The 26,804-nt window shown below is 46.1% G+C and overlaps 1 protein-coding gene and 1 long non-coding RNA gene across 5 annotated transcripts; one reads left to right on the top strand and one right to left on the bottom strand.

Moving 5' to 3' along the window:
* The first annotated feature begins 820 nt into the window (after nucleotides 1–820).
* On the top strand, nucleotides 821–26,302 carry LOC143210322 (uncharacterized). 4 transcript variants are annotated; one of them, XM_076427078.1, is made up of 13 exons: nucleotides 822–956; nucleotides 12,294–12,332; nucleotides 14,374–14,613; nucleotides 15,830–15,918; nucleotides 17,173–17,462; nucleotides 21,593–21,631; nucleotides 21,732–21,776; nucleotides 22,086–22,244; nucleotides 22,275–22,712; nucleotides 23,101–23,170; nucleotides 23,960–24,175; nucleotides 24,305–24,551; nucleotides 24,672–26,302. In XM_076427078.1, the coding sequence occupies exons 1-13, from the start codon at nucleotides 882–884 to the stop codon at nucleotides 24,852–24,854; spliced, it is 2,130 nt and encodes a 709-aa protein (XP_076283193.1). In that variant the 5' UTR covers nucleotides 822–881; the 3' UTR covers nucleotides 24,855–26,302. The 4 variants fall into 4 exon arrangements, with proteins under 4 accessions (XP_076283196.1, XP_076283193.1, XP_076283192.1 ...); XM_076427077.1 differs by having other exon boundaries at nucleotides 22,086–22,712; XM_076427080.1 differs by lacking the exon at nucleotides 822–956 and adding an exon at nucleotides 9,821–12,089 and having other exon boundaries at nucleotides 22,086–22,712.
* LOC143210347 (uncharacterized) lies at nucleotides 951–26,185 on the bottom strand. Its single transcript, XR_013009237.1, has 3 exons — nucleotides 26,049–26,185; nucleotides 14,654–14,826; nucleotides 951–4,849 (listed from the first exon to the last, which is right to left on the bottom strand). It is a non-coding gene; the product is annotated as an uncharacterized LOC143210347 (long non-coding RNA).
* Nucleotides 26,303–26,804: the final 502 nt, after the last annotated feature.

Here is a 26,804-nt window from a genome sequence, read left to right as displayed (position 1 = left end):
ATCTGATGCAGCATCAAATCGAACCAGTGCGCTGAAAACATTAATATACATTATTACTGTGTTCTTATATTTGATTTTTTCTATTAAATATATGCCCGGGTGCTTCTTTCTTTTGCACAGTAGTGTAGATGACTCTCTAGATTATTGTAACCATGAAGATGGAGAAAGTGGGGTACGGGAAGCGGTTGAACCAGCGCATAAAGTACGCAGAAAATGGAGCAGTTTGCGGACGGTGGAAGTGACGGGCGGCGAAGACACGCGTCCGCAAGGGTCCTCGAAGATCGAGGAACACAGAAGGGACCGTGAATCAAAAGGTGAGGATCGTGGGAAGTCGATGAAAGAGGGCGGCCAGTGGCAACCTTAACACGATTCTATTTCTTTCGATGCATCAGGCCGCGTTGCGCGTCGAAGATGATGCAATCGGGGTGGTGACGATGCTCTGCGAGGTGTCTCTGCTCTCGGTGGAGGATCACGGTAAAGCAGAGCTTGCAGCCACTGGTCTCTCTCTCTCTCTCTCTCTCTCTCTCTCTCTCTCTCTCTCTCTTTTGGCCCGTGATGAAAAGAGACGGACCAAGGTGGGGTGAGAAGCGATCGCGGTAGAAGTCGAACAAGAGTAGAGAAGGAGACCGTACGAACAGAACCGTACGAACCTTCACCGCGGCCGCAGTAGCGGATCTTTCACCCTGGTGCGCACGTTGTGTTGTTACCGCTACACCAATTCGAACAGCACCGCAATCGTCTAATCACCCGATCACACCCAAATAAGTCACACCAAAATCAATCCGATCACCGACGAACGAGCGAATTTCTCAATCGAGCAGAAGAACGAACAGAGACGAGAAGAAAGTAAGAGAGCGACAGAGAGAGCATCGACAGGCAAAATGGTTTACGAGAGCGACTTCTACACGACCCGGCGGCCCTACACGAGGCCCTACGTCTCGTCCTACAGCGTCACGGTCAGTATCAACATTCGGGATTTGAAGAGCGCGATGAAGTATGTCTTAATAATGTTTTGTTGGATGGCACTAACGTCGAGTAAGAGCCCCGTGTGACACGGAAACACTTTAACCGAAGTTGCCCCCTCCCCCAACCCCCCCCCGATCACGACTCTCTACCCGATCCGGGATCTCAACGTTTCGTTCGCTCGATCATTCTTTGTTTCGGGTTTTTCTCCTCTATCAGTTTTGTATTTTTTTCTTTTTTGAGAAAATCACTGTCCTCTGTCTAGCACACGCTTTTGAGATTGCTTTCGATATTTTTCACTTCTCCGAGCGCTGTGTCACACCGTGTGTGTTGTTACGTTTTCTGAAATGTCGTCGAACGGCGAAACGTTGGCTCTCCGGTGATCGACGAAAACAAAAAGGGACTGACAAGCCTCGATCACCAGCCGTTCGTTCGCGAAATCGATCGACGACAGCCGCACACAGTCGAACACGCGCACACGCTTTTCCGTTCGAGTTCGATCGAAAGCGGATCGTTGTTGCTGTCGGCTCGGATCGAGTTCGATGCATTTCGAAGTCTCTACTTCCACACTGTATTCCGACCACTGTATTACTTGTTGCTCTGCTACCGTTGTCGCCATTACTGTCGCCGTTTTGATACAACACCCGACCACGGAACAAGCTGTCTCGCCCGGTGTCTCTCCTCTACGAATAATAAAAATCGAGGACCTATTGCGAGCATTATTTATCGAGACGATTCACCGCCGCCACAGTCTACTCTATACTTGTGCACACGCATCAATACGGTTACCGTACGTGATTAACAAGTTTTCGACAGAAACTCGTATGTGTAACCGCACCGTTGCAACTTCCAGTTTACGGATCTGACACGCACCTACGTCGAAACAAGCTCTGGTACGAGTTATCCGTCCGTGTGGAGGGACGGAACGCACCCCGTTGTATGATCTGTTTTGTAGAACAGTGGTCTTCAAACTTTGCCGGAAGTTGTGCATCGAAATATCATTGGAAAGATACCGTTGTCACGATTACTAACGTGTAATGCTTGCTTCGTCGATGCTCCGGTCTATTTTTGTATTCCGTACACGTGAATCGAGTAATAACTTGGACTGCGGATCTTTATGCAAACTAAAAATGATCTACATCATCTAAGAGAAGCAGAAGTTGGATTAAAATGTGTTTCTTCTTTCAATAATTTTGATAAATTTGAGAAAGACGTAACAAATATTAGTAATTTAGTACAGCTGGACATTTTTATTATAAACACATGAAATCGGCAGTCTAGCCATAACGGGTATTTATAGAATCATGGAAATGATTAATTATCAGACATCCAAAAGGAGTAGTAGATGCAATTTGAAAGAATTTAAAAACGTGGATGCATTTATTTTTGGGTTCTCGAAGTCCCGTTTCATATAATTTTTATTTCGCATAGAAATCCACAGTCTAAAGATAACGCGAAACGAATTTTGACTTTGAAGACCACCGGTCTAGAGCATCCCCTCTGTTGTTCGTCTTTCAACCCGTGTTTTGTACTCGTATGCGCACACAGAGACAGGCACAGGCTTGACGCCCGTGATAACGCGGGCGTTTGGCAGCTGTGCCGCCGGCACATAGTGTTTCAGGTGTCAATGCATTCTGCCGTTTAAGATCGAGCGCGACAGAGATTCTCGACGAGCCGCTAGGCGCGAGAAGCTCTAGGCGTCTCTCCGCGAGGCCGGTTTCTGCTGGTCGAAAATCGGAAAATTGTTATAAATAGTGATCGCGAGAGAGCAAAGGAGTCGGAGGGAGGACTATTCATAGCGTTGCAGCCATTTTCCGGGACTCGGTTGCGTTAAACTTAGCCGCGGCACGACCCGCCGCGACTAACCCGGCTCTTTCGACAGGAAAATTGTGTGTGTTCGATTCGCTGTTTTTCCCCGGTCCGGATCTGACAGTCGTCGAACGACAGTCATTCAGCCGGAGCGTTTGCTAATCTTTTGGGAGAAGATTTTTGGCAGCGGCGCGTCCCCTTCTCGGCTCCATTGTCGATCGTGAATCAATGAGCGCGGAGCTGAAAGCCGACCTAAATACCTGGGTCCTCCCCCCCGTCAGTGATCGAAACTATGCCCCGGAAGATTTCTCGGCGAGGCCTCCGCCTTCGAGTTCGAGTTCGAGTGCCATTTCAATGACCGTGGTCGTTGAATCGACACGGGAACAACGAGAAATCGCCGCGACACGCGACCCTGCTTCTTATATTCAGAATTTTCCCGTCTTTCCTCGTTTCGGTAGAGGGGGATCCGGTTGGAGAGCCGGTGTTGCGTTACTCTGTCCTAATTTAGGCTGACGAGTTTACCAGCGACGTCCGCTCCCACCACCGGCGGCCCAGAATTACTCACGGAAATTCATATGTCATAATTTCCGTGATTTCTCTGCCGAGCATACATAGTTAATGCTTGTCGCCAACGTAGTAATCGCGGACAAACGGTGTGTTTCTTTTCGATTCGATCCGGTTCGGTTTGGTTCGGCTACGGCGAACGTTTCTCAGTCGTTGCTCGATTCCGCTCGAAATAGTCCACACAGACACGACGATGTAACTCGAACGGTCTTATTAAATATCGCTCATCCAACCAAGGAGAGAAAGAGAGTTCTCGATTCCCCCGGGGCTATAATTAGATCTCGACATACCGGTGTGTATCTCTGTATGTTTGGCCGCTGCTACGATTCTACCCACACGAGAAGGATCACGAAATAACCGCGCTCTTTCGACACGATATTTTCGAAGGATTATTATCTGTGCGTTCTACACGGAGAACAACCGCGCGGAAAGCCAAAGAATCCACCGGAAGAGGAGGTGGAGGCGGCAAGAAACCAACGATATTCTAGGGGAATGATTCAGAACGGTCGCGCCGCGTCGCAAGGAATTCGCCGATACAACGATATTTGTGGAAAGGCGCGAGAAAGAGGGTTGCCGCGGGATTCCGTGGACCTACGGGTCCGGAGAATGCACGGGGGCGAACCTCGAACACGAGAGCCTCGCGCAGCCATCGCGTTCCTCCTGCACCATTCACGACGCGCGGGCTATTTTTACACCCGAGAAACGGAAACGATATCCAGGCTTTTTCTCGAGGAACGTCTGAGGACGCAGAAATCGCTCTAGATCTGCTCGCGGCCACGCGTTGGATCTTGGATCGGAAACCTCGAATCGGATGCGAGATTAAACGTTTGAAAATCGGCGCTCGATGATGTCCCGATCACTCGATTTTATCGGCTCTCCGAAATCTTGGACACATTCCTCTTTTAATAAGTTAAAAAGTTCGACAATCTCTTAGGGCCTTGCCCACCGATTTTGATGACCTTGAAGTACGTTGTAAATTCAAGGTTATTGGGATCTGAGTGCCGGCCTGTAGAACGCGCCATTGCGATCGTTCGAGCCAGTCGTAGCACATAACCAATGGCCAAACGGCTTGGTCGAGATTCCTGAAATTTAAAAAATTGAACTTCACGCGAGAGTAAGAGGTATGTTTTTTAGTAAAACATACCTGTTGCTGTGGTAAATAAATGCAGTATCTCTCCTAATCCAAATTCGAGGCCACGTGACAGACTTTCCGGGCAGTCCTCCTTTGATTCCTCGAACACAGTGGAACCAACGTTTGGTTTTTAAAACAGCCTCGAGCGCAAAGAGTTGATTCCACCTATTTTATGAAAACGGCCCTGCATCGGCGGGATTGTACCATCTCTCACCGAAAATCAAAATCTAGCAGTACCCTCGACCTTCCCCAATATCAAGGACATTGTCCGAAGGTGTCCTTGACGAGCGAGGACCGGACGCGTTGTTTACGGACGAGAGTAGACGAGAGTTCGATACAGGATCTGCATTCCAAGTTCACCCTTTCGCCAATCAAGTTGTCCTATAAATATGCGTGTTTAAATTATTCAAAAGAGCGAATAAGACCTGTAGAAAAAGAGTTAACCCTTTGCACTCGAATGACGACTCTGAGGCGCCACTAAAAATTGCCATACCATTATTCAAAACAGTTTTAACGTTATAAATTATAAAAAGCTCAACTGTTATATAAGAAAACAGGTTCGATTTGATGTGCATAATGTAAAAAAGATGACACAGAACAAAAATGATCTGGGTTGAAACAAATATCTTGATATTGGAATTCAAATTGGCAACAACGAGTTATCTCGTAGATCGAAGTTTGCGTTTAGGTTTGTCATAAAGCATTTTATCGCAAAAACCGACTACGATATAACTCGTGTAATTAATGAAGCAATGAGAAATTATCTGAATTCAATATCTTTCCCATAAATACATGTTTTGTATTTTTATTTTACAATTAACCCTTTGCACTCGGAGCTATTTCCACTCGAAAATTAAACATTTCTTCCGACCTAGAATATTTCCGTTCCCCATGATTTAAACAATTCTTATGGATATGAAATTGGTATAACCCCACGTACAATACCTAAATATTTAATAATGTAAACAATATTCTGAATAATAGTACAGCAATTTTTAGTGGCGCCTCAGAGTCGCCATTCGAGTGCTAAGGGTTAATTAAAATTTGTTGGCGTGGTGGAACCGTTTTTGTAAATGTCGCTCGGCAGCGAACGTGTTAATTAGGAGTGTAGAAAGGTGAATACGATCTGCGCAGGGATTAATTTGGAGTGCAAAACCTGTAGCAGAGAGAGGGAGAGAGAGAGGGAGAGTGGGTAGGAGAGGATCGGTGTGGAAGTGAAGACGTCGAAAAGGAGCGTCGGGGAGGTCGAGGGTCGAGGAGGGGGAAGAAGATACGAGAGATGAGAATGGTGAAAAGAGCGAAAAGAGCGTTCCGAACCGATCACATTTACAGAAACAGGACTACTTCCCGTGGGAGAAGGTACCGTTCGTTCCGCGGCCGTCCCTGGTACCGGACCCGTTCACCGTTTGGGGTCGCAAGAAGCAGGATCCGAAGAAAGAGTTCTATCAGTACGTCACCCTGAAGGACAAGGAGGGCGTGGTGCGTGGGAAGAACGTCGCCAAAGAGGAGCACAAACGACAACTGGTCGAGGGCGGGGCCGTTTCGAAGGTCAGCCTGGACGCGGCCACGGAACTGGCCACCAAGGGCCACGTGTTCGAGAAGGGCGTGCTCTCCAGGCAGCCGGGAGCCTCGAGACACGCCCACACGCCCGCAAGCGGTCGCACCAGAATACTAATGGCCCTCCACACGCCCACTTGGTACCGATTCTAGGGGCGTTTCGCCGACAAGCCCCGCCCCCCGTGCCAACGTAACTCTCTCGGAAAAAATCGGCGGGACAGAATCTTTGTCCATCTACCACTGGGACTTCGGAAGACCATCCGATTATGCTTCGTCTCACGGAACAACTACTTCGGAACATCGGGGACTCGCTTGGTAGCTAGGAGTCGCGTAACGGTCGCCTTTTTCTAGCTCTTTAGGCTTCTTCTTTCCACACCGATGCACGAACGTTCGTTTCACGCGTGAACCGTTCGTACCTCCTTAGCACGCGTTGCTCCCATGCAATCACTATACCTATCCCGAATGTCGGGCGAGCGCTGCTTGCGTGGCGTCCGTTTATTTTCAGTTATCTTTGTACACGCGACGGATAAATAAAGTTCTTCGACTTTCAAAGGTGCGTTTACTGATCCCATTCCTGAAACAAACGCGCGGACAGGGCGCGTTGTGCCGGCCACGAGAGTAGGTACTATAATAATCGCGCCTCGACCATCTCTCTCTTTCTCTCCCTCCTTTGCTATATATGTATATGCACCGGGTGTTTCCGAAATCGTGGAACAAGCGGTCGGGTGGAGACTCTACGTGTTGCAGAAAGGAATAATATTTTTTCGCTCGACGCTCCGTTTTCGAGTAAATCGATAGGAGTCGACTGATGCGTCTGACCATCACCTACCGATTCTACTTCCTGCGTCGGACGTTTAAACTCGATCTTCTCGGAAATGAAGCGTGAATCGAAAAAATGATATTCCTCTTTGTCGGCTTATTTTTGCCGAGCTTATTTTAGAGTCACTAGTCGACCGGCTTGACCACGATTTTCGATACACTTTGTGTGTTCCGACCGATTTCAATTTTCTCGAAATTCGTTTCACCAATTCGTCCAGCTTCTCGGAGAAGCGGAACTCGTCGGGCCCGATCTCAGCGAAAGCTGTTTCGGGTAAACCGCGAATGCGACAACGATAGCCAGAAGACGAGTAGGTGCTCGCGAAGATGAACACAAAGACAGAGGCGGAATGTAGAAGAGACTTCGGTGCAGAAGGTTTCTGGTTGGAGGTAGGCGCTACCGTCGAAACGAGACACCGAGAGAGCCCGCACGTCGCGTCGCGGCGTCGACACACGAGCAAAGGACACTAATATACGACATAGGCAGATCGCGCAATGTAATCCATGTGTTTCTTGGCAAGGGCGAGTTCAGTTGCTCAACGTTACACTCCGAGAGCGTCCTGAATATCTCGACAAGGAGACATTATTAATGCATACGTGTACCGCTCCGCGTTTATAATTGGCCCGCACGTTGTGTGTCTACAGATAGATATCGCGATACACACCTTATCGATATACATACTCCGTTACTCTCTTTTCTCCCCGTTCTAAGACCGGTACGGCTGACGATCCACCGATCCGCTGTTTCTGTGTAACTGTACTTAACGTTCTCGTTCTCCACCCTATCCCTTCGAACGTTCCTCCGACGATCGGTCCGGATTTCCGTTCGAGAATGAAACTCAAATGTCACTTCGATCTGTCGCGACCTCGATAGACACGGCTCGAATAATTGACCCGAGAAATTATTTATTCGGTTCCATGTGCCTTTAGGCTCTAATTAATTTCGCTTCCAGCTCTAATTAATAATTTTTGAAAATTCACTTTCGATGATATCTCGTGTAGACACATTAGTCTTTCCGATATCCTCAATGAAACAGCTATTCAATTAGTTCAATTGCCACAAATTGAGTAGTTAAATGGCAATTTGGATGTCAATCGATTTTTATTTTGCATAAAGATCCGCAGTCTAGTTATTAACTGTCCGGTTCCGTAGGGAAACGTTACGAAGCGACAGAATCAAAATGGAGAATCCACGTTTTAGCCGTGACTAAACGGAAACGAGACCGATCCGTCGAAGCAGCGTTCGTTGATCAGCGTGTTATCGTCCCTGCCGGTTCCATTGTTCCGTGACACACGTTGTCCTCTTCTCCAGTACACGTTGTTCCGCAACGGAGAACAGAATCGACTATCGTTGGGAGCTCGGGAGTAGGAATATGTATAGGTAGTACAAAAATGGCACTCAAGTAAGGGTGCCTTTGAAAACTATCCCAACATCCAAGCTCCCAACGATACTTTCGGCGAAGACCGAATCGAGGAGTAGAGTAGAACGTTCGCGTTTCGTGCGATTAATCGCTTTGGCCCAAATAGCACAGAGACATTCTATGTACGTCAGTGTCGGACGTTCTGTATCTTCTGGGGCCATCCTCAGAACGTTCTCTGGACGTTTGCAGAACTTGTCAAAACAGAGCCGAAAGACGTTTAGATATGAGACCTGATGACAAAGACGTTTAGTAATGCAGGATTTGATTTGGATCGTAGTACTAGTAATTTTGATTAGTGCTTCGGTTGACACGGCAAAGAGTTAAGGGGTAAGAGGGGTAGACTCGTTTCTAAAGGAGAGCTTGTCCGCGAGTCCATGATAGAAAATTCGTCTCCTTTGCACTCCTTTGTCCAACTGTGACTCGACATCAGAGAAAGAAAAATTCTTCCTGAATTTATTTCATCTCTTATTTTTTAGTTTAAAAGAAATAGTTCCACAAATATAAATTACAGCAAAGTTTAAAGGCTATATTTAATACAATTAATGAATAAAGTTGTTTAAAATAAGTAGCAGTCAAGGAACTGTACTTTGAAGTAAATTTAAAATAAAACATTTAAAATAGTAGGGAGATCTTGGCAATAAAATTGAAAAATAATTCGGAGTGCAAAGGGTTAACGGGGTAGACTCGTTTGTAGGATTGCAAGGGTGCGGGATGTGCCTTCTCATTTCTCGATAATGCAAAGATGGGGGTTTTCAGTAGTCGAAAGCGCTAGATAAAAGATCAATCTAGACCACGATCGCCCTCAGAGGTCCTATTTTTACGTTTACAAGGCGTAATTTGCATTATCCGTCAGTGTAACTTACATTATTATTGCATTTTCATAAAGCTACGACAGTTACATGCTGCCGAATAATGTAAATTACGCCTCGCAAGCGTAAAAATAGGACGTTTGAGGACGATCGCGGCCTAGATTGATCTTTTATCTAGCGCTATTGACTACTGACAAACCCCATCTTTGTATTAAGTGCTAAGAAGAAATGGACGATTCCTAGAAGGTACGAAATTGAAGTCTCAAGGACATCCACGAGTCTTGCCAAGGATGTCCGGTGCTATCTGGGGAGGGAAAGGCTGCGAAGCGCGAACGGAAAGAGGGATGGAAACGAGTGGTTTTGTTCTCCGTCGAGGCCTGATCTCCAAATTGTTGACCTTGTGTAACCCGAATCTATAGACTCCTCGGCATTACGTGGTCCGTGACTATCCGGAAGCCGGGCTGAGGACTGCCCAAGAGCAGTACAGCTACGCCTACACCAACACCAACAGCAGCTCGTCGAACGTCTCCTCTTCGACGGATCCGTACAGTCGACGTCCGCAGAGGACAAGCTACACCCAAGAGAGCGTCGTCAAGAGGGAGAGCGGACCGTACGGATCGTACTCGACCGAGAGGTCATCTAGGACATCGTCCGGCGGCGGTCCTGGAGGCTATCACTCCTCATACGAGACCAGCACTTCCGGCCGTCTGCCTGGTGGCACCAGTTACCGCCATTTCTCCTACCGCGTCTAAACGTGTCCCGACCCCGTTCTTGGCCCCCACGATGCTTTCGTTTCGCCGATCGGAGATCCAACCAAATCTTCTCCAACACCGCATCCATCCAATCAACACTTGTGTCAACATTTCACGTTTGCGACCAGGGTCGTTTAGCTCCGAAGCGAAATTTCACTCTTGAATTTATTTTCTCCCTTGTTAACGCTTCAAACATTTCGATGCGTGTGTTCCAGGACCTTCTGGAAGATTCTTGAGAATAGCAAAATAGCAAAAACATTAGTCGCCAACATAAACGACCCAGAGGGATCCTTTTTCGAACAATTAGAGTGGTTGTCCAGTTCTCGCCGCAGGCTTCACGAACGAATGTTGCCGATCGCCAGTCCTCTACTTCGACATGTTAACACATTATCTACCAGCACATCTAAAAATTTGTTCAAATCTACTGCCCACGGCTAAGGATCTTTTAATAGATCCTTCGACAGCAATTTAAATCGAGAACCAATACAATTTCGTTTGGTATTATTATGTAAAACATTATTTTTAACTTCTCTTCTGGTACAGTATAATTATTGGAACTCCTATTAATAGGCTTCCGGCAGATAAAGTGTTAATTACGTGTACAATCGAAGTAGCCAAGTGGAAAACGGGCATCGCACCAACCGGCGATCGGTCAATGTTCATTCGTCGGACACTAATTTGTTCGAAAACCGTGAAATATTCTTACGGATGGCACGCGACCGGTCGAGGGTTGAAATATCGCGCGAACCGTTTTCGAAATCCTTGGAGGTCATCCACGTCGGCGAAACGTACACGCCCCCCTTCTTGTCTGTCGACGCTCGATTAATTGGCTTTTATAATTAGACCGCGGATCTGTGCGCGTTCATCGCAGTCAGAATTTTAATGGACCGTGTCCTAAAACTCCTTACGATTGTCTCTGTGTCTGCGATTAGGACCTCCTTGTCGTTTACGATTTCCTAGACTGCGGATGTTTATGCAGAATAAAAATTAATTTCAGTAAGTCGAGAACAATGCCACTCTCAAATTGGTTTTTATCAAGCATGAAATCCGCAGTCCAGTTACAAGGGGTTAACATTTTAAAAGTTGAATATGACGTTCACGTTCTCATTCGCTAAAATCGGAATCGCGAGTCGTCGGCAGACAGGATCGAGGTTTCCGTCGTTTGTCATGCACATTGTCTCTGTACTGTATCTCTGACACGCATCGTACCGAAACTGTACCCCCTAGATGTATCTAGACGTTTTCTGAAGCTAATCTCGCTAATCCAATTAGGTGCCGTCCAAGATCGCTCATTTTTTAACGCTTAAACGGCACGATAGCGATCGCGCCTCTCCCGTCAAACGCGACACCAATTAATTTCTACAGTTTTAACCGATTCCCTCTCCTGTTCGACGCATCCACCGTAGAGAACACGTTTTATAATATTTTGCCTCGTTGTCCGATTATGGATTGTATGCGTGGGATTGTTTTCTGCTTCACGGATCGAACGTTCTGTATTCGAATACATATTTGCTCGGCGTGCAAAGTGTGCTGTCGTTGGACTACGGATCTTTCTGTAAAACACTTTCCGAGAAACAAAGGAGTTTTTCCGATTTCCGAAGCACAGGATTCTTGTTGCGGAAAGATTCGTAGGCGAGCACAGTGTGAATTGTCACAGCGTGAACTAGGGGAGCGAGCGCGTGCCGGTCAGCCGTGATCGTGCGATTCTGGCCGAAGTCGTGAGAAGGGAAAGCGCGAGGCCGAGGATGCACCGTGAGAACGCGACCGCTCGCTTTGTAGATCTAGGAGAGATCTCCGACCGAATGATCTGGAATCTCGATGTGGAATCTAGATCTGGGAGAGTACCGAATAGTGTTGTGTAAAGCTCGAGTCTTCGAAGCTCCAGAACTCAGTCTTAAAGAGTTCTTCTATAGAAACTTAGTCTTTAAGACTGAGCTTTGAGAGCTTAGAGGGCTCGAGCTTTATACAACACTAGTACCGAATCACTAACCGTGACTAACCCACTGTTCGCCATCTCGTTAGACACACAACGCGACAATTGGCCAAATTGTTTGCTCGCGGGGAAAACGGAAAACTCGTTTCGCTCTATAATATCGTTCTACGAATGTAATACACACACACGTACACATCGTTCGACCGCGCATCCATTCGCACAGACACACATACATGTATATTGTATCAAGTGTATTCGGCACACCGATCGACGATCCACAGAAAGGGACATATATACGTAATATTGCAGAAAAGAGAATAAAGAGAGGAAAATGTAAGAAATGCGGAAACGATCGGTCTCTGTATCATTGCAAAACTCGCTAACCAGGTGTTGTTCTTCTTCTTTCTATTTATTCTGCTTCCCACGTGACTCCTCGTCCCCCTGCCGCCGCCGGATTTCGCCCAATCTCGTCGAATATCGATTAAACGCACAAAAATATCGTCTCTCTGTAAACACGATCGACAAACCGGACCGCAGGATCGACCGATCGCCCTACCACTCTCCACTGTCATCCAGGTAAGTACCGAAACGCACAATACTCTTTCGCATAGTGAAACCGAGAGACCGGCCGCAATTTGCTCGCCGCGATGCCGCTTTTAACCGCAAAACGCTTAACCGCTAAACCGCTCGACGCAACAAGCGCGTGATCGTCGATTCCGATCGGCCGCTTTTTCGGGCGGAAACACAATTTAATGTCACGACACGTCGAATCGCACGCCGTTACCTCGTTAAGGGGGTAGTATACCCCCGGATGTAACTAGAAAATAACTAGAAGCTTAATAGAAAAATGGCTCGAAACATGGGTTTACGCCCAGAAGTTGTTTGACCTTATTTGAGCAAATTTTGGGCTGGGTGAGGGCTCATTCTAAAGAGGAAGGTTAGATGCACAGCGCTCCAGTCATCTCATAAGTCAAAAATGTCTTTTAGAGACAGAAAAATGCATTGAAATCTGCGGGTTTTTTTCTCTAGATTTTTTCTCTACTTTGGGCTCTCATATTATTAGTTATAAACATAATCTCGTTAACCTCATGACTGGAGCGCTGTGCATCTAACCTTCCTCTTTAGAATGAGCCCTCACCCAGCCCAAAATTTGCTCAAATAAGGTCAAACAACTTCTGGGCGCAAACCCATGTTTCGAGCCATTTTTCTAGTAAGATTCTAGTTATTTTCTAGTTACATCTGAGGGTGTACTAGCCCCTTAAAGCTGGTTACCATGGGTTCGTCGACAACTCGTTTGACCGACACTGTTTTGATAGTGTCGATCAAATCATTTGTCGACCATTTCACAATGTCGAGGAAAACGTCTAATGTCTAATGAGTTGTCGAGGAACCCATGGTAACCCGTTAAAGCATCCTTTGTTATTTCATATAAAATTTCTCTCTTAGTTTAATTACCGCGTTGTCGCATCACTTGAGGTTTCACACTCCGTTATTAACAAAGGGCGATGCGTTAACCCGACAGCAAGTGATTCCACGTGAAGCGATATATCAACCCCTTGCCTTACAATGTCTGGTCAGACTCGCGATGAAGACTCGGAACAGTCTAATAAATATGTATGTTATCAATAGACTGCGGATTTTATGCATTTATGACAAAAATGAGTGCGTACAATTTAAAACAGTAGTGGTAATAAAGAAATTTATGGCGCCCAGTGTATTAGTTTCACCTTAATAAGATAATCAAGAGAAGAATGAAATTTTTATTTGGCTCCTCTGTGTCTTGCAACCAATAAAAACATTTTTTATTTTGCATAAAGATCAGCAGTCTAGTTATTAATTTCCTTCAAACCGAGATGAAATTCTATTTTCGTCTCGTTAACGTATAATCATCGGAGAACATGTAGTCATACAATAGATACAAATTTTCTCCTTTCTTAGGAAATTGCGACCTACAAAGAAAGTTATAATCACTGAAAAAATAGATTGTAGGGCAAGGGGTGAATGTGTTTTCGCCTTTACGCAAACAGCAAAGTTTGTACGTTTAGTACAATGCGTTGCGACGTATGCAACAGGTACTTCAGCCTTGAGCTCTCTGAAGGCTGAATTTCCTAAAACATGTTCTCATGGAGTAGATATTTGAACTGTGAATTACTTCTTCCGTATATACGAAAAAGCTTGAAAGCGAGGACGACGCCAAAAACGTGCAACGCATTGTACATACAGCTCTGTTGTTCGCTGCACCGATCGCTTCGATCAATTAGAAACCGCAACGACCCTTTTCCGACTAATTCGCGATCGCCGCTCATGCTCATCGACCTGCGCTTTATCCACCATTCCTCTCCCTGTTCTGACCGTAACATCGTTGCAACGCTTTCGCTGGTCGCCTATCGGAATGCCTCCGCTTCAGCCATCGTTGCCACCTGGCGAGAGTTATGGAGCACACGCTAAGATCTCGTTACAAAGAGCACAAGGCACGCTTTGGAGGATCGCACGCTTGTTTTCGCGCTAATTGCCAACCGCCTTGACGCCTCCTGCCTGACGCCGCTGCTGGGAACGTAACGCGACCGATGACGGTCGATGATCGACGTGTTAGTAAAGCAGAGTATCGTGCCTCTAGTTGAGAAGCATTCCTCGCATGCCATACGTGGCTCACAAAAGGCTCGTGACCGTAATCCACATGCCCTACCATACCGTGTACCACGGCGGATATGATAGTAGCCGCAGCCTGATACCGATAAGAGTTCATGCACGCGTGCGACCCAGCGTCATCGCGCACGAGATCAACAGGATACGGAACCTCTGGAGGCCCTCGACCGAGTCCTACACGGAAAAGTATCTTCAGTCCAGGGATCGCATCGTAAGTTTCCTCCCCACAGTATCGAAAACAGCCTTCTAACCTCGTGGCCATTACACTCGAGACCCGTCGAGTCGTCTCATCCATGTCACCGGAAAACCATCGCCTCCATTCATCCGCCATCATCATCATCGTCATCGTCGTGATCTGTTGGTCGTTGCGTCTGACTGGTCGCCTGGCCCGTCACCACTCGTTCATCGGCGGCAACCGCGTCGTCTGTTTCAAACATAATCAGAATCAGTAGAATACGAGTGCAAGATTAATACACTTCGATTCGAGCGCTGGACGAGCTGTTGTCCGGCGCTCGATCTCATCTTCTATATTTCTCTCTGTCTCTCTCTCTCGTATGCAATTAGTGTTCCTCCTCGAGAATTCTTTCTCGAGAAATTTTATAATTGGTTATTTCTCATTTCTCGAGTAATTACAGTATTTCTCGAGAAATTTAAATCTAGGAAAATTCTTATGAATCTCATTTTTATTTTATAACATATTTTCGGAAATGAACGAATACATATACTAGTCGGTGTAATTCTAGAGAATTCTCGAGAAATATAGTCTTATTTCTCATTTCTCGAGAAATGGAAAAATATTGAGAAATCGGGAACACTACGGGGTGGTCCACGCAATTGTTTCAAGTCATAACTCCGTTATTATTGCATTTGCGAAAAAATGCCAAAGGAGAAAGATAAATGATTCGAAGAGCACTACATCTGTAGGCCTTTAAATTTTTTTTAGATGCAGCAGTGCATGTGCAATTAACAATTGCATCATTTCTTTAAATAGAATGCTCTTCGAATCTTTCTCCGTTGGCATTTTTTCGTAAATGCAATAATAACGGAGTTATGACTTGAAACAATTGCGTGGACCACCATGTATATGCAATTAACTACTACTACTTGGGGAGAGCGAGTTGTAACATGATTGAAATTTTCTGAACAAATCTGTCAACTTGGTACAGTGGTTTTAAAATATTCTCAGGTTCCATTGAAAAGTTGCCAGATTTGTTGTCCGGGAAATGCGAATCACGTCACGACGGACCCCGGTCTCCCCTGGTGCTATTGAATCATTCTCACGAATAAATAATTCTCATGACTCGAGTCACAGTCGATGGAACTAATCGAATAATAAATACTAATCGGTCTCTGCGAGCGCGACACAGCGCTAACACAATTCGCTGGACGCGTACATATTTCACGTGTGTGTGTGTGTTTCTTCGCAGTACTTTGACGATGAGGCGAGGGAAATACGCGCGAAAGTGGATTCCCTTCTGCGACGGGTACACGTGTTCGTCCCACGAGCCGTAGCAAGGTATTTCTCCCTTTACAATCGATCACTATACTTGTCAAACGCTCGACCCCACACCGATATTGGCCTTTGCCGCGATTCGAAACTGAGATATAGCAATTCCGGTTGTTCAACACATTCGCCACCATCGTCACACGACGTCCGCAATCTTGCAGTCCACTTAATACCTTCACCTACTGTATCGAGTGAGACTCGTCGTAAGAAATTTGGGGCAAAACCAAGAAACACGAGCCTGACTCCTGGTACTTCGATCGGAACAAACGTAAACAACGCGAGGCAGGCTCGTGGCTCAACTGTGCTTATTGTCGATTGCCTCCGCCATCGTGACTTAGCTTAACCCTTTGCACTAGGAGATTAGAATAATTCCATTCTATTTTCATTTTTTGTGAACAGATTCTGATAAAAATGTATATTTATAATTTCCTTTAACAGCCTCAAAAGTAACTGGAACATGCTCCCTTGTAAAAACGACAAGATTAATTTGATTTAGACTTTGTGCGGTTCCTATTGTAATACGCGCTCTATTAAAGACATCTATACAATAATTTCTTATATCAAATAATTGTTATTATTTCAATAAGTGTAAAATAAAAAATCTGGAACCGGTGTTAAATCGAAATAAAATTCTGTTTTGGTTTTGTTAATATACAGCTATTGGAGAACATAATTTATATCGATATTTTCCTTGCTTAGTGAATCACGATCTACAAGAAACTAATCACTGGTACTAAACTAAATAAACAATATATTGAATAATGGAACAGCAATTTTTAATGGTGACTCTGAGTTACCACTCGAGTGCTAGGGGTTAAAGATAGTACAATTTTATACATCACGTTCCAGACCTCCAGGTAAATCATTTCGATCTTTATAAAGACGGTGACTTAATAAAACATTTTGAAGCTGAGAGCGTGCGATGAAGCAAACGCTGGTAGCGAACGTGTTGAACGCTTGCGAAGACCGAGAATAATTTATCGGCTCTAGAATCGTTGTAAAATTGGTGTAGCAATAAATAGCGGACTTTCCGCCAAGAAGCCAATACCAGAACAGATATATAACGGAGATCGAAGGTAGCATAGTCGAGTGGAACCGTCTCACAGCCTAGAACTCTCGCGCGTTATTTTGGTTCTTCGTAACTGTGTCGGTCGAAAGAAAATATTCCGAGTTATTTCGACGACCGTTTGAAGCCGGGTCGTCGTGGTCGGCCCATACGGTCCCTGTCGAGTAACGTAACACGCGGACCTTTTGAATTTCTAGCGACTTCTTGGAAGAGATCGTGCCCGAGCGTATGCGCAGCGGAGATTACGTGCGTCGTCTTCTGTCGGGCAAGAACATCGCGAAGAAAGACCCGGAACCGATCTCCTGGTACGAGGTACCGGAAAGAGGTGACTTTGGAACGCTGGCTTGCGTCAAGTATGTCGCTGGTAATCCACAGTCCGTCAGGAGGCCGTACTTCAAGGTCGCCGATCTGCGTCCCTCCGATATCAAGAACGACGTTAACTTTCTGAGCTACTACAAAAAGAATCGGCAGGCGGCTGCCAACGCCTGTGAGTAGTCACGCTACCAACGATCAACGACAACGCAACGACGACGATCGGCTACCTGGACGGACACACACACACGGACCAATCAAACACACACACAGTCTCTCACTACCGTGCTGTCTAACAAATTAAGCTTCTTCGAACGCGAACTATTATTTTCGGCTTATTTTACTTTCACAGTTTTACTTTTGAACCGAAACACGCCAAGCATGATCTCCTATCTCGTCGGTCTCTGTTGTTTATCATTGTTGTTGCACTCCAGCTTGGACAGCACGGGTCTACCCGACACATGTACACGCGCTAGGATGGTCCTCGGCGATCGAGGCAGCGGAGGGGATATTCGTTTTTCTTAGATCAAGACTGTAACAGCTTCTCTGAAATTTCAAAGTTTGCATTACTTTCTCGCAAAGTATCGCAATTCGGAATCATGAGAAGATAAAGTTGAAAACGGAGGACCACCCTAACGCTTCCACGCAGAAATCTTTCTCCTTTGTCGACCGAGACCAGAGCGGACGACGCGACGCCACGAACGAACGATTCACGCTTTTCGAACACTGTACCGACCGAATCCGCACAAGGAACACGTAGTTAGAGGCACAGGGTGGAAACGAACGCTCGCGAGGAGGGTGTAATTACGAATAATACTGCATACGTCCACTCTCTGCGACTTCTGTTCTTTTTTATTTCAGTAGCGAAACACGACGAAACACAGCGAATTATTCGGCGTTGACCTTCCCCGCGCGTCACCTGCGAAACACATATATATTTCGAAGCGAACGTTCTTTTTTTTCTTGGAGAAATAAAAGCGGCCATGTGACGCCGTTGTGTGCACCTTTCTTTTTCGTTATTTTTGTCTCTTTCTCTCTTTTTCTCTCCCCCGCTCGTTATCTATTGTATCTTTTTCCTAGCCGCCGCCATCTTTTTTTGGGATGAATGCCACTGACTCGCAACTGTCTGACAAATTTTTTGGTTGTGCTGTGCGCTGGCTCCTGTTATTTTCTTGTTTTTTGTTCCTGGCCCGTTTACAACAAGTGTCTCTCTCTTTATTTTTGCTCTCTTTTCCTTTGGTATTTTGTTGGTAGTCGCCCTTCGTAGCCACCCCTTCACCTTGTTACACGTTGTGACTACTTTGAGAAGAAGACGTATCGTAGAGCGCCGGTTTTTATCTGTTCGCTCCGTGTTCTCTTGCGCATGATCGTTTTCTTTTTTTCTTTTCCAATTGCGTTTACCGGGAGCGATCGACGATACACAGCGTGTGAACGAAAAAAATCGGAAACGGAAACGTGAGCAAGATTTTACACAATGGCGGACTCCAGTGTCGGGCAGAACCAGACGACCGGGACACGCACACGCAGCTAAAAATCGCAGAACCACCAGTTCGGCTCTTTTTGAACGTTTCAGGCAAGGGGTGGAGGGATCGTGTTCCAGAGCTGTACGAGGATCCGACGAAACCGAAACAGGAGGATCAAGGGGACGAGGAACCCGCCGAGGAGTGATCGCCCCGCGCCGTTACCTTAATTACCGTTTCTGATACAGGTTTTGCACTCGAAATTCATCCTTTTGATCAGGCGTGACGAACTGGCGACTCGCGAGCCAGTTGTGGCTCCCATCCCCACTCTTCCCTCCGGCTTACCCCCTCTACTTGGCTGCTGAACGGAGGTGGAAGAGTGGGGGTTCAGTCGCTCCCGGCGGAGAAGTTCGTCGCCCCTGCTTTAGATCGTATTCACCTTTCTGCAGTCCAAATTAACTCTTTCGGAGTCTTGGCCACCCTTTTGCAAATCAACTTCACCCTCTCCACGGACCGTATTCACCATGTTTTTGTAAATAAAATTCACCCGCAGGTCTAAGTTGTTTTCCCAAGCTACAAAGTGTCCGATGAAAAATTGTACTGCATATATTGAATATAATTAGACTGCGGATTTTTAGGCAAATATTGCCTGTATTGATTGCCAGACTTGATCAGAATTTGCTCTGCAAAACGGAAACTTTGGTTTGCTACAAGCTGAATAGGATCTGCACAGAAACCGGCAAGCTTGGAATGCAAAACCTGTATACACCACGAATATCTCCGACAACCGTTCTCCACCGTGTGTGTGTTTCTGCCGCGCAGCTACCGAGGTGTACCAGAGAGTCCGCGAATGTTTCCGGCGCGGACGAAATCGAAGAGATGTACAAATTTTGCACGATCGTTCGGCGCCTGTGTCCCTCCGAACAACCGTCGAGTCACTAACCGTCCGTACCAGTTCTCGCCCGGCCGCAAAACAAATGCCGAAAAACGAAAGTTCATTGTCCGTAAATCTGTTCGAGCATGCCAGAAAGATATCCGATAATAAAATAGACGTACCCTTGATTCTATATGTCGACTATTCCGTCAGTTATTTCCCTTGCACGAAAATCGGGGGATTAACTGGGCCGGCTAGCAAACGAGTGCGTTGTTGCGAGGTAAGCTTCTATTCGTGCTCTATTTTACAGCGCGCGCTCGAAAGTTCCCGGACCGATGGATTATGGTGGGCATAGAAGCACTCGTACAAGTTTTCGAAGTTGCGAGCTAACGTCACGTTTGTGTCGATCGATCTCGGATCATCTGATCGGGTCTACTAGGGGAGCTTGGCTGGGGTTTTCACGTTTTCAGTAGTAGTCCAGTCAATGAATGCTCATAAGGGGGGGGGGGGGGTGTAGAGAGAAATGGAAGGAACACAATTTTTAATTTTGGGACTTTGTTTGGACTAATTAGGAGGTAAACATACTAAAAGTTCCTATTCCTAGGAGGTGAGCAGTGCAGGGGGGTACCTAGAAGGTCCCCTTTTTCGGTTTTCCGCTTATATCTCGGAAACTATGTGTCCTAGCGATAAGACCATTCTATACAAAATTAAAGCTGACAAAATGTGCCACAAGATTGATTTGATTCTGTTTTTCGCTATCTCGTATAGTTTCCGAGATATCCGCGCCGAAAGTTCACTAATTGTGCTGAAGAGTTAGCTAGTCAAATAATAAAAATAGTGAACTTTGAGCGCGGGTATCTCGGAAACTATGCGAGATAGTGAAAAACTGAATCGAATCAATCTTGTGGCATATTTTGTCAGCTTTAAATTTCTATAGAATGGTCTTATCGCTAGGACGCATAGTTTCCGAGATATAAGCGGAAAACCGAAAAAGGGGACCTCCTACAGCCCGCTCACCTGGTATTAGTGGGGACTTTTAGTATGTTTACCTCGTAACTAGTCCAAACAAAGACCCAAAGTTAAAAATTGTGTTCCTTCCATTCCCCTCTACATCTTTTCGTTGACTGGACTATAGGGAGATCGTCTAGTTAGCGAAACGCTTTAAAAGTGACCATTTCACATTTATTAAAAATTTGTAGCCATTTATTTTATAATGCTTCGAGGTATTCCGGACGAGCGTACCCATTCAACTTGACTATTGTCGTTGATGTAGCTACTAAAATATCCTCAGAAATGGAGCACAGATTTTGAAAAATTGGGGAATAATCGCCGGTAGACTAAAATGGAAGAGCCTGCTTGATTTTAAAGTACGCCACTGATAGATGCGAGGAGAATTGGGTCCGGCGGCTTGTCGAGTGCGCTGCGTACCAGCAACCAGGTCGGCCGACTTGTTTCATGTCTCTAAAGCGACGCTGAGTGGTTTTCGGTGACTAAAACAGAACCGACGGAGCGAAGGCTCGCAATTAATGTTAACGGCGATCGCATCGAACGGAGAAGAGGACAACGATGATACCGGCCGAACCAGTTCGGTCAGATCGATCGATCAATCGTCGCGAAGTCATCGAGACGAGAACAATGGATGTCTGGTTCGTCGTCGACTCCATCGTTTCCAAAGATCGCACTGCGTCATGATCCAGGAAACAAGGGACTTTCATCGTCGACAGCAATCGAACTCGACGTTTCTCTAACACTCTAACTCATCTTCGCTTCTCTCGCTGGTGTGTTAACATTCGCTAACGAACTAACGAACGTGCCACATGTCGCCGAACACACTTTTTCCACAGCGTCCACATTATCACCGACTAATTTCATAATCGTCGTTCCATCGGGTGTGCGCGTAATACGATCGTTCGCTGTGCATCGATCCCGTAGCCCCGTTAACCGAACGTTTATGTTTCATGTATCCCATAGCGCCGGACGGGCCGATGACGGAGAGAGAGCTGCGAAAGGGTCAGTAGATTTCTCTGTGATACAAAGACCTGCGTAGCCCCGAACACACTTTCTTTCATTCGTTTTACCCAATTTTCTCACGTGATCTGACCAATTTTAGTGCGAGCGTTACAGCCTGATATGGACGAGGCAGCGCTCAAGAAAGGTACGTGTCCTCTCATCGTTCCACGGGTCGTTTCACGTCTAATCGACAGCGTAACTGTGAAATCAGCGAGAGCTCCACTCATTAATTTGCTGCTGTCGCAGTCGTTCGCGGAACGCGACGGTCTTTTCCATTGAAACGTTCAATGTTTGTGTTTGAGGCCCCCTTTTGCTTGGGGCCTCGGGCATCTGCCAAAGTTGCCCATGGGATAACACTCCACTGGAAACATTCATTTCGATAGACGTGCATCGACGCCGACCTCCGTCGACCGCATGAACCGCATGATCCTCAACGTTGTACCGTATCTTGTAGTGCGTATAGTAGAAATTGAGAAGGAATCGAAGCCGGAGAAGAAGCGGGAGTCGACCCGCGCGAAGCCAGAACCTCCGAAGAAAGAGGCGGAGCCAGAGCCGGAGAAGAAACCGGCGAAAGAACCGGAAGTCATCAAAGCGGCTGAGCCTGAACCGGAGCCTGTCAAGGCTGCTGAACCTGCGCCTGAACCTGTGAAAGAGCCTGAACCGGCTCCTGAACCCGTGAAAGAGCCTGAACCGGCTCCGAAGCCTGCCAGAGAGTCGGCGAAGGCGACGAAAGCGAAGGCTAAGAAAGCTGCAGCGGCTCCAGCTCCAGCTCCGGCTCCGGCTCCGGCTCCTGAACCGACTCCAGAGCCAGTTGTGGAGCTAGTTGCGGAGCCAGTTGTGGAAACAGCACCCGAACCTGCTCCAGAGCCTACTCCGGAGCCAGTTGCAGAGCCAGTTGTAGAATCAGCTCCAGAACCTGCTCCAGAACCTGCTCCAGAACCTGCTCCAGAGCCAGTTCTAGAGGAAAAGCAACCGGAACCCGAGCCGGAAGTGAAAGTAGAGATTGCACCGGAAACAGCTTCAGAGCCGGCGGAGCCCGTAAGTGAAGCAGCGGCCGAAAGCCAGCCGGAAGACAAGAACGGTATGTTGGCCGATGATAGAAATCAAACGACCCCTGAAGGTATCATAGGTTATGGCTGATCGGGCGAGTATACTCGTAAGATTTATATCGTTGTCGTGCTGGTCGTAAAATCGTTGTCTTGTGGAGTATGTCTCCTGTTCGTTGTCGCATGGAACGTCCTGTCACGTGGTAACATTACGTGTCCCCTATTCGTACGCCATCGAGGCCGTCGACGCACGAAAACAATCGTAAAAGTCTTGATCCCCTGTCCGTTCAGAAGGTGCACAATCGGATCGCGCGCGCAGATTTTCTATATTCTATACTATTCTTTACTACTCGATACGCGAATGATCGACTCTGTTCTAGCGATAAAAGCCATACGAGTTGACGAGCGTCGTTTTTATTGCAGTGAAGCAAGAGAAGGAGGACGCCATCGAGAAAATAGAGAAGTACCTTATCAAAGCTGCCGATCAGGCCAAGTAAGTGAATTCTCAAGATGTTGTTCAAACGAACAGCGGCACATTTTAAAGGGGAAACTTCAAGAAATATAACCATATTTTTTTCAAAATTTCAATCGCTCCGGCCGCTCATCGGAAAAAACGTAAAAAAAGAATTTGTTTAAATTTTTCGACATTGTAAAGTTGATTTTCGAGGTTGAGAAAATTATTTTGTAATAGCCCAATCCTTTCCGAATAAAACAGAAAAACATGTAGCTCAATCGGACAAACAGATCCCCACATAAAAATTCGTAAGTGAGGCCCGTTTTCGCCAAAATGGGCGAAAATTGAAAACTTTGAAGGCCTGCCATTTCTAAAAAAATTCGAAACCGGCAGAATGATGACTTAAACCCCTCCATAATTTCACATGGACTACAACATATTTCATTTAGAACAAAATGACCCACACTCGTGAGCAAATTTCGTGGAAGTTCAATTGTTTATATCTTTAAAACTATTGAGTAGCTGCATCTAATATTTCGCAGACATCATTAGGGATCCATATATACCATCGTCTCGCAAAAGATGATCAAAATCGAAGTCGGACACTTGGGTTCCCTTGCAAGATATTTAATAAAATGTGTTTTCGACCTTAAACGATGTAAAAACACAAGTGTCGAATATTTTTAATCTAAGGACTACCTCTGACCAAAGTATCGTTAAAATTGCGTAACTTGAATATGCTCCCTCGTGAGAATGAATCAGGAGATGTTGAGGGAGACTTGTTCCGTGGGCGAAAAGCAAAGCTGCAATGTGTAACGTTGACCGCAGGACCATAGAAGAGAAGAAGCAGGCGGCCGAGGATGAAAGAATAAAGCTGGAGCTGGAGGAGTTGAAAGCATGGGAGGCTCTGCAGGTGGCGCAGGAGCGAGTGGCGCATCTCGACGAGATTCGCGACCAGGAAGCTGCGGCGGCTGAGAGGCAAGCCGAAGAAGAGAAGACGGAAGCCGATCGGGTGGAAACCGAGAGAGTAATGGAGGTGGAAAGGTAATTCCAAATAGAGAGAGAGAGAGAGAGAGCTCTTTGCACTCCCCGCTCGTTGCTCTTTGCCCTACGTAGTCGCAGGTGTTTGGTCTACGGATCGTCCGCGATGAAATATTGATTCTTTCTGTTCAGGCATCTGGAAGAGGCTCGAGTGGCGGCCTTAATGGAGGAGGAGCAGAGGATGATCGTCGAGGAACACCTCCAGGAAGTCCGAAATAAGGAGGAGGAAGAGGAGGAGAGGCTAGTGAACGCTGCGTTCGACGACACGGAGCTAGTGAAAGATGTCGATTGCTGCCGAGACGATCCGCTCGAGAGCGACATCACCGATCAGGAGAGAGAGGCGGAACCGTACGAGGCGATCGTCGAAGAGGAGTCACAGGTGAGTTCTCGAATCGACGAATATCGCTCGAGCTTACATTGCTAGAATCTCTGTCTCGTTTACTATAATTGTAATCGTTAATTATTACGGATTAAATCTGGAAATCGTTCGCTCGTTTAGATCGAGGAGAAGTACGCGCAAGAGGAGGAGCACGGCGAGATGGACAAACCGTTCGTCGAGGAGCCCCAAGGAGCGGAAGGAAATTCGCACGGGGGCGAAAACAACATCGAGAACACGCCTAAGATCGAGGAGGTGGTGTCTGGCGGGGAGGAGAGTTTCGAATGGGGCGACGAAGATGCGTAATCGTTCCCGGGGAGACGTTGTTAATCGATAGGGTCGCATCTCATTACGCCGCGAGTAAGAGGAAGATGAATACTTGCCCATCACGTACGAGTCCCGTTGAATGTTCTCCGATTTCAATCGCTTCGAATATCTCTTTCTCTCACTCGCTTTCTCTCGCTCTGTCTCACTCTCTCTCACTTCCTCCTCAACCTCGCGTCATCCGCATCCTTTATTTATTTCATCGTCGGCGATAGGTAATTTATACACGGCAACCAGTCGATCGATGCTGAACGTCGATTTTCGTTGGTTTGCCGGGGACTTCACCCATATTTCATTGCGCTAGTTAGGCTACGGTTCTACTGGACGCGATTCTCAATCGCTTTCGACACGGTGGTCCAGTTTGACCTTCGTCCACGCCACGGTTTTCGCCTAAGAAGTCTGCAAAAATTATCACAGCGTTATTTGCAGGATCAAGATCAGGATATTATATGTCGTTGACTTCGTCTTAACGTCAGCTACGACATTATGAGATAAAAAGTTCATTTCAACATTTAGAAAAATGAAGGTGACCTTTATTTGTGGTCGAATAAAAATTTTCGAGATTGTTTGTATTGAAATTTGCAGAGTAAATACTAATTACTAGACTGCGGATCTTTATGCAAAATAAAAAATGTTTGCACTGATTGGAAGACACAGGAGCCAAATAGAAATTTCTTTCTTCTTTTAATCGTCTTGTTAAACTGAAATTAATACACAGATGTCCTTAAATCTTCTTAATTCGTTCGCTGCTTTGTACGTGCCCATTTTTGTCATAAATGCATAAAATCCGCAGTCTACTAATTATATCTTGTGATCGAGAATCGCATCTGTTGTAAGCGCAGCGTGATCCGAGTAACGCGTCAGAAATCGAAGGGATCCAAGGGATCGCTGTCGATCCCTCGTCCCGAGCCGATTTTCATATTAGAAACGTAGCCGGCCGCATCCTGTTATTTATTCTATTTCCATTTCTTTCATTGCGTGTCCTTTCTGACGTATTACTCGACCGACATCGAGGAACGCTATGCTCGGTACAATGGAACTCGTAAATAATGTAGGGCGCGTCTCGCAAAGGAAAATAAGCATATAAGAAATTATTCAGCTGAGAACGGTCGCATCGAACCAGACAAAAAGTCGATACGATTTAGCCCAGGCATTATTGCTCGAGTTTATACTTACGAACGAGACGAACAACCGAGTCGTATCCTGCGCGCGTGCATTCATCATCGCGGAAAGTTCGCGAACGAGTTTCCGCCTGCATTCCTCGTTGAGAAAAAAAATTAATCGTTCAAGATAATACATTGCTCCGATGTTCCTATATTCGATTCACACTGCACGTTCGTATGTCTGTAGCACGCACTGTGTACTGTATATTCACGCAATGCCTATTTTGTCTATACTTATACGTTAATAAATGTTAGCATTTGAATAAATCGGGCTGGTCATCCTTACGTCGAAAAGAAATCCTCGCCAAATCCTCCCCGGATCCTAAAAAATTTAAAATCGGTTAGGAAACCGAGATGGTAGGGTTGCCAGTTCTTCTATATTTGATATGAGTCTTTTATATTTGAACTTGATCTTCTATATCATATTTGAATAGCATATAATTTTCAAAAGTTTTTTCGATCATTTTCAACCGTAAAAATATGAATATAAAAAAAAGATAAATAATCTGACGTACCTAAAGTGACATAATGGTCTCGAATCGTTGTTTCCGTCTGATTCTGATACGTAGATGGGATCTCCGTGGTCGTAGGCGTTAATTTTCCCGATCAGCGAGTTCTGAAAACATAGCGATCGTCATTTACGTTTATCTTGGATCGAACATCGCAGAAGAAAACCGAAGAGGTTCTTTCCTTCGAGAGACAACGGTCGCGGACCTCGACCTTGGCTGTCGTTATGTAATATCGGTCGTTAATACAGCAACCACGCAAA

This window comes from Lasioglossum baleicum, chromosome 7, assembly GCF_051020765.1.
Source record: "Lasioglossum baleicum chromosome 7, iyLasBale1, whole genome shotgun sequence".
NCBI lineage: Eukaryota > Metazoa > Arthropoda > Insecta > Hymenoptera > Halictidae > Lasioglossum > Lasioglossum baleicum.
This window is presented reverse-complemented; position numbering and strand designations above follow the sequence as displayed.

What these genes read in the sequence shown, in the direction of transcription:
- LOC143210322 (XM_076427077.1), top strand. Translation starts at nt 882, where the DNA reads ATGGTTTACGAGAGCGACTTCTACACGACCCGGCGGCCCTACACGAGG. An exon ending in TCTCGTCCTACAGCGTCACG is followed by an intron (nt 957 to 12,293) that starts GTCAGTATCAAC and finishes ACCGGACCGCAG; the next exon opens with GATCGACCGATCGCCCTACC. An exon ending in TCGTCGAAGAGGAGTCACAG is followed by an intron (nt 24,552 to 24,671) that starts GTGAGTTCTCGA and finishes TCGCTCGTTTAG; the next exon opens with ATCGAGGAGAAGTACGCGCA.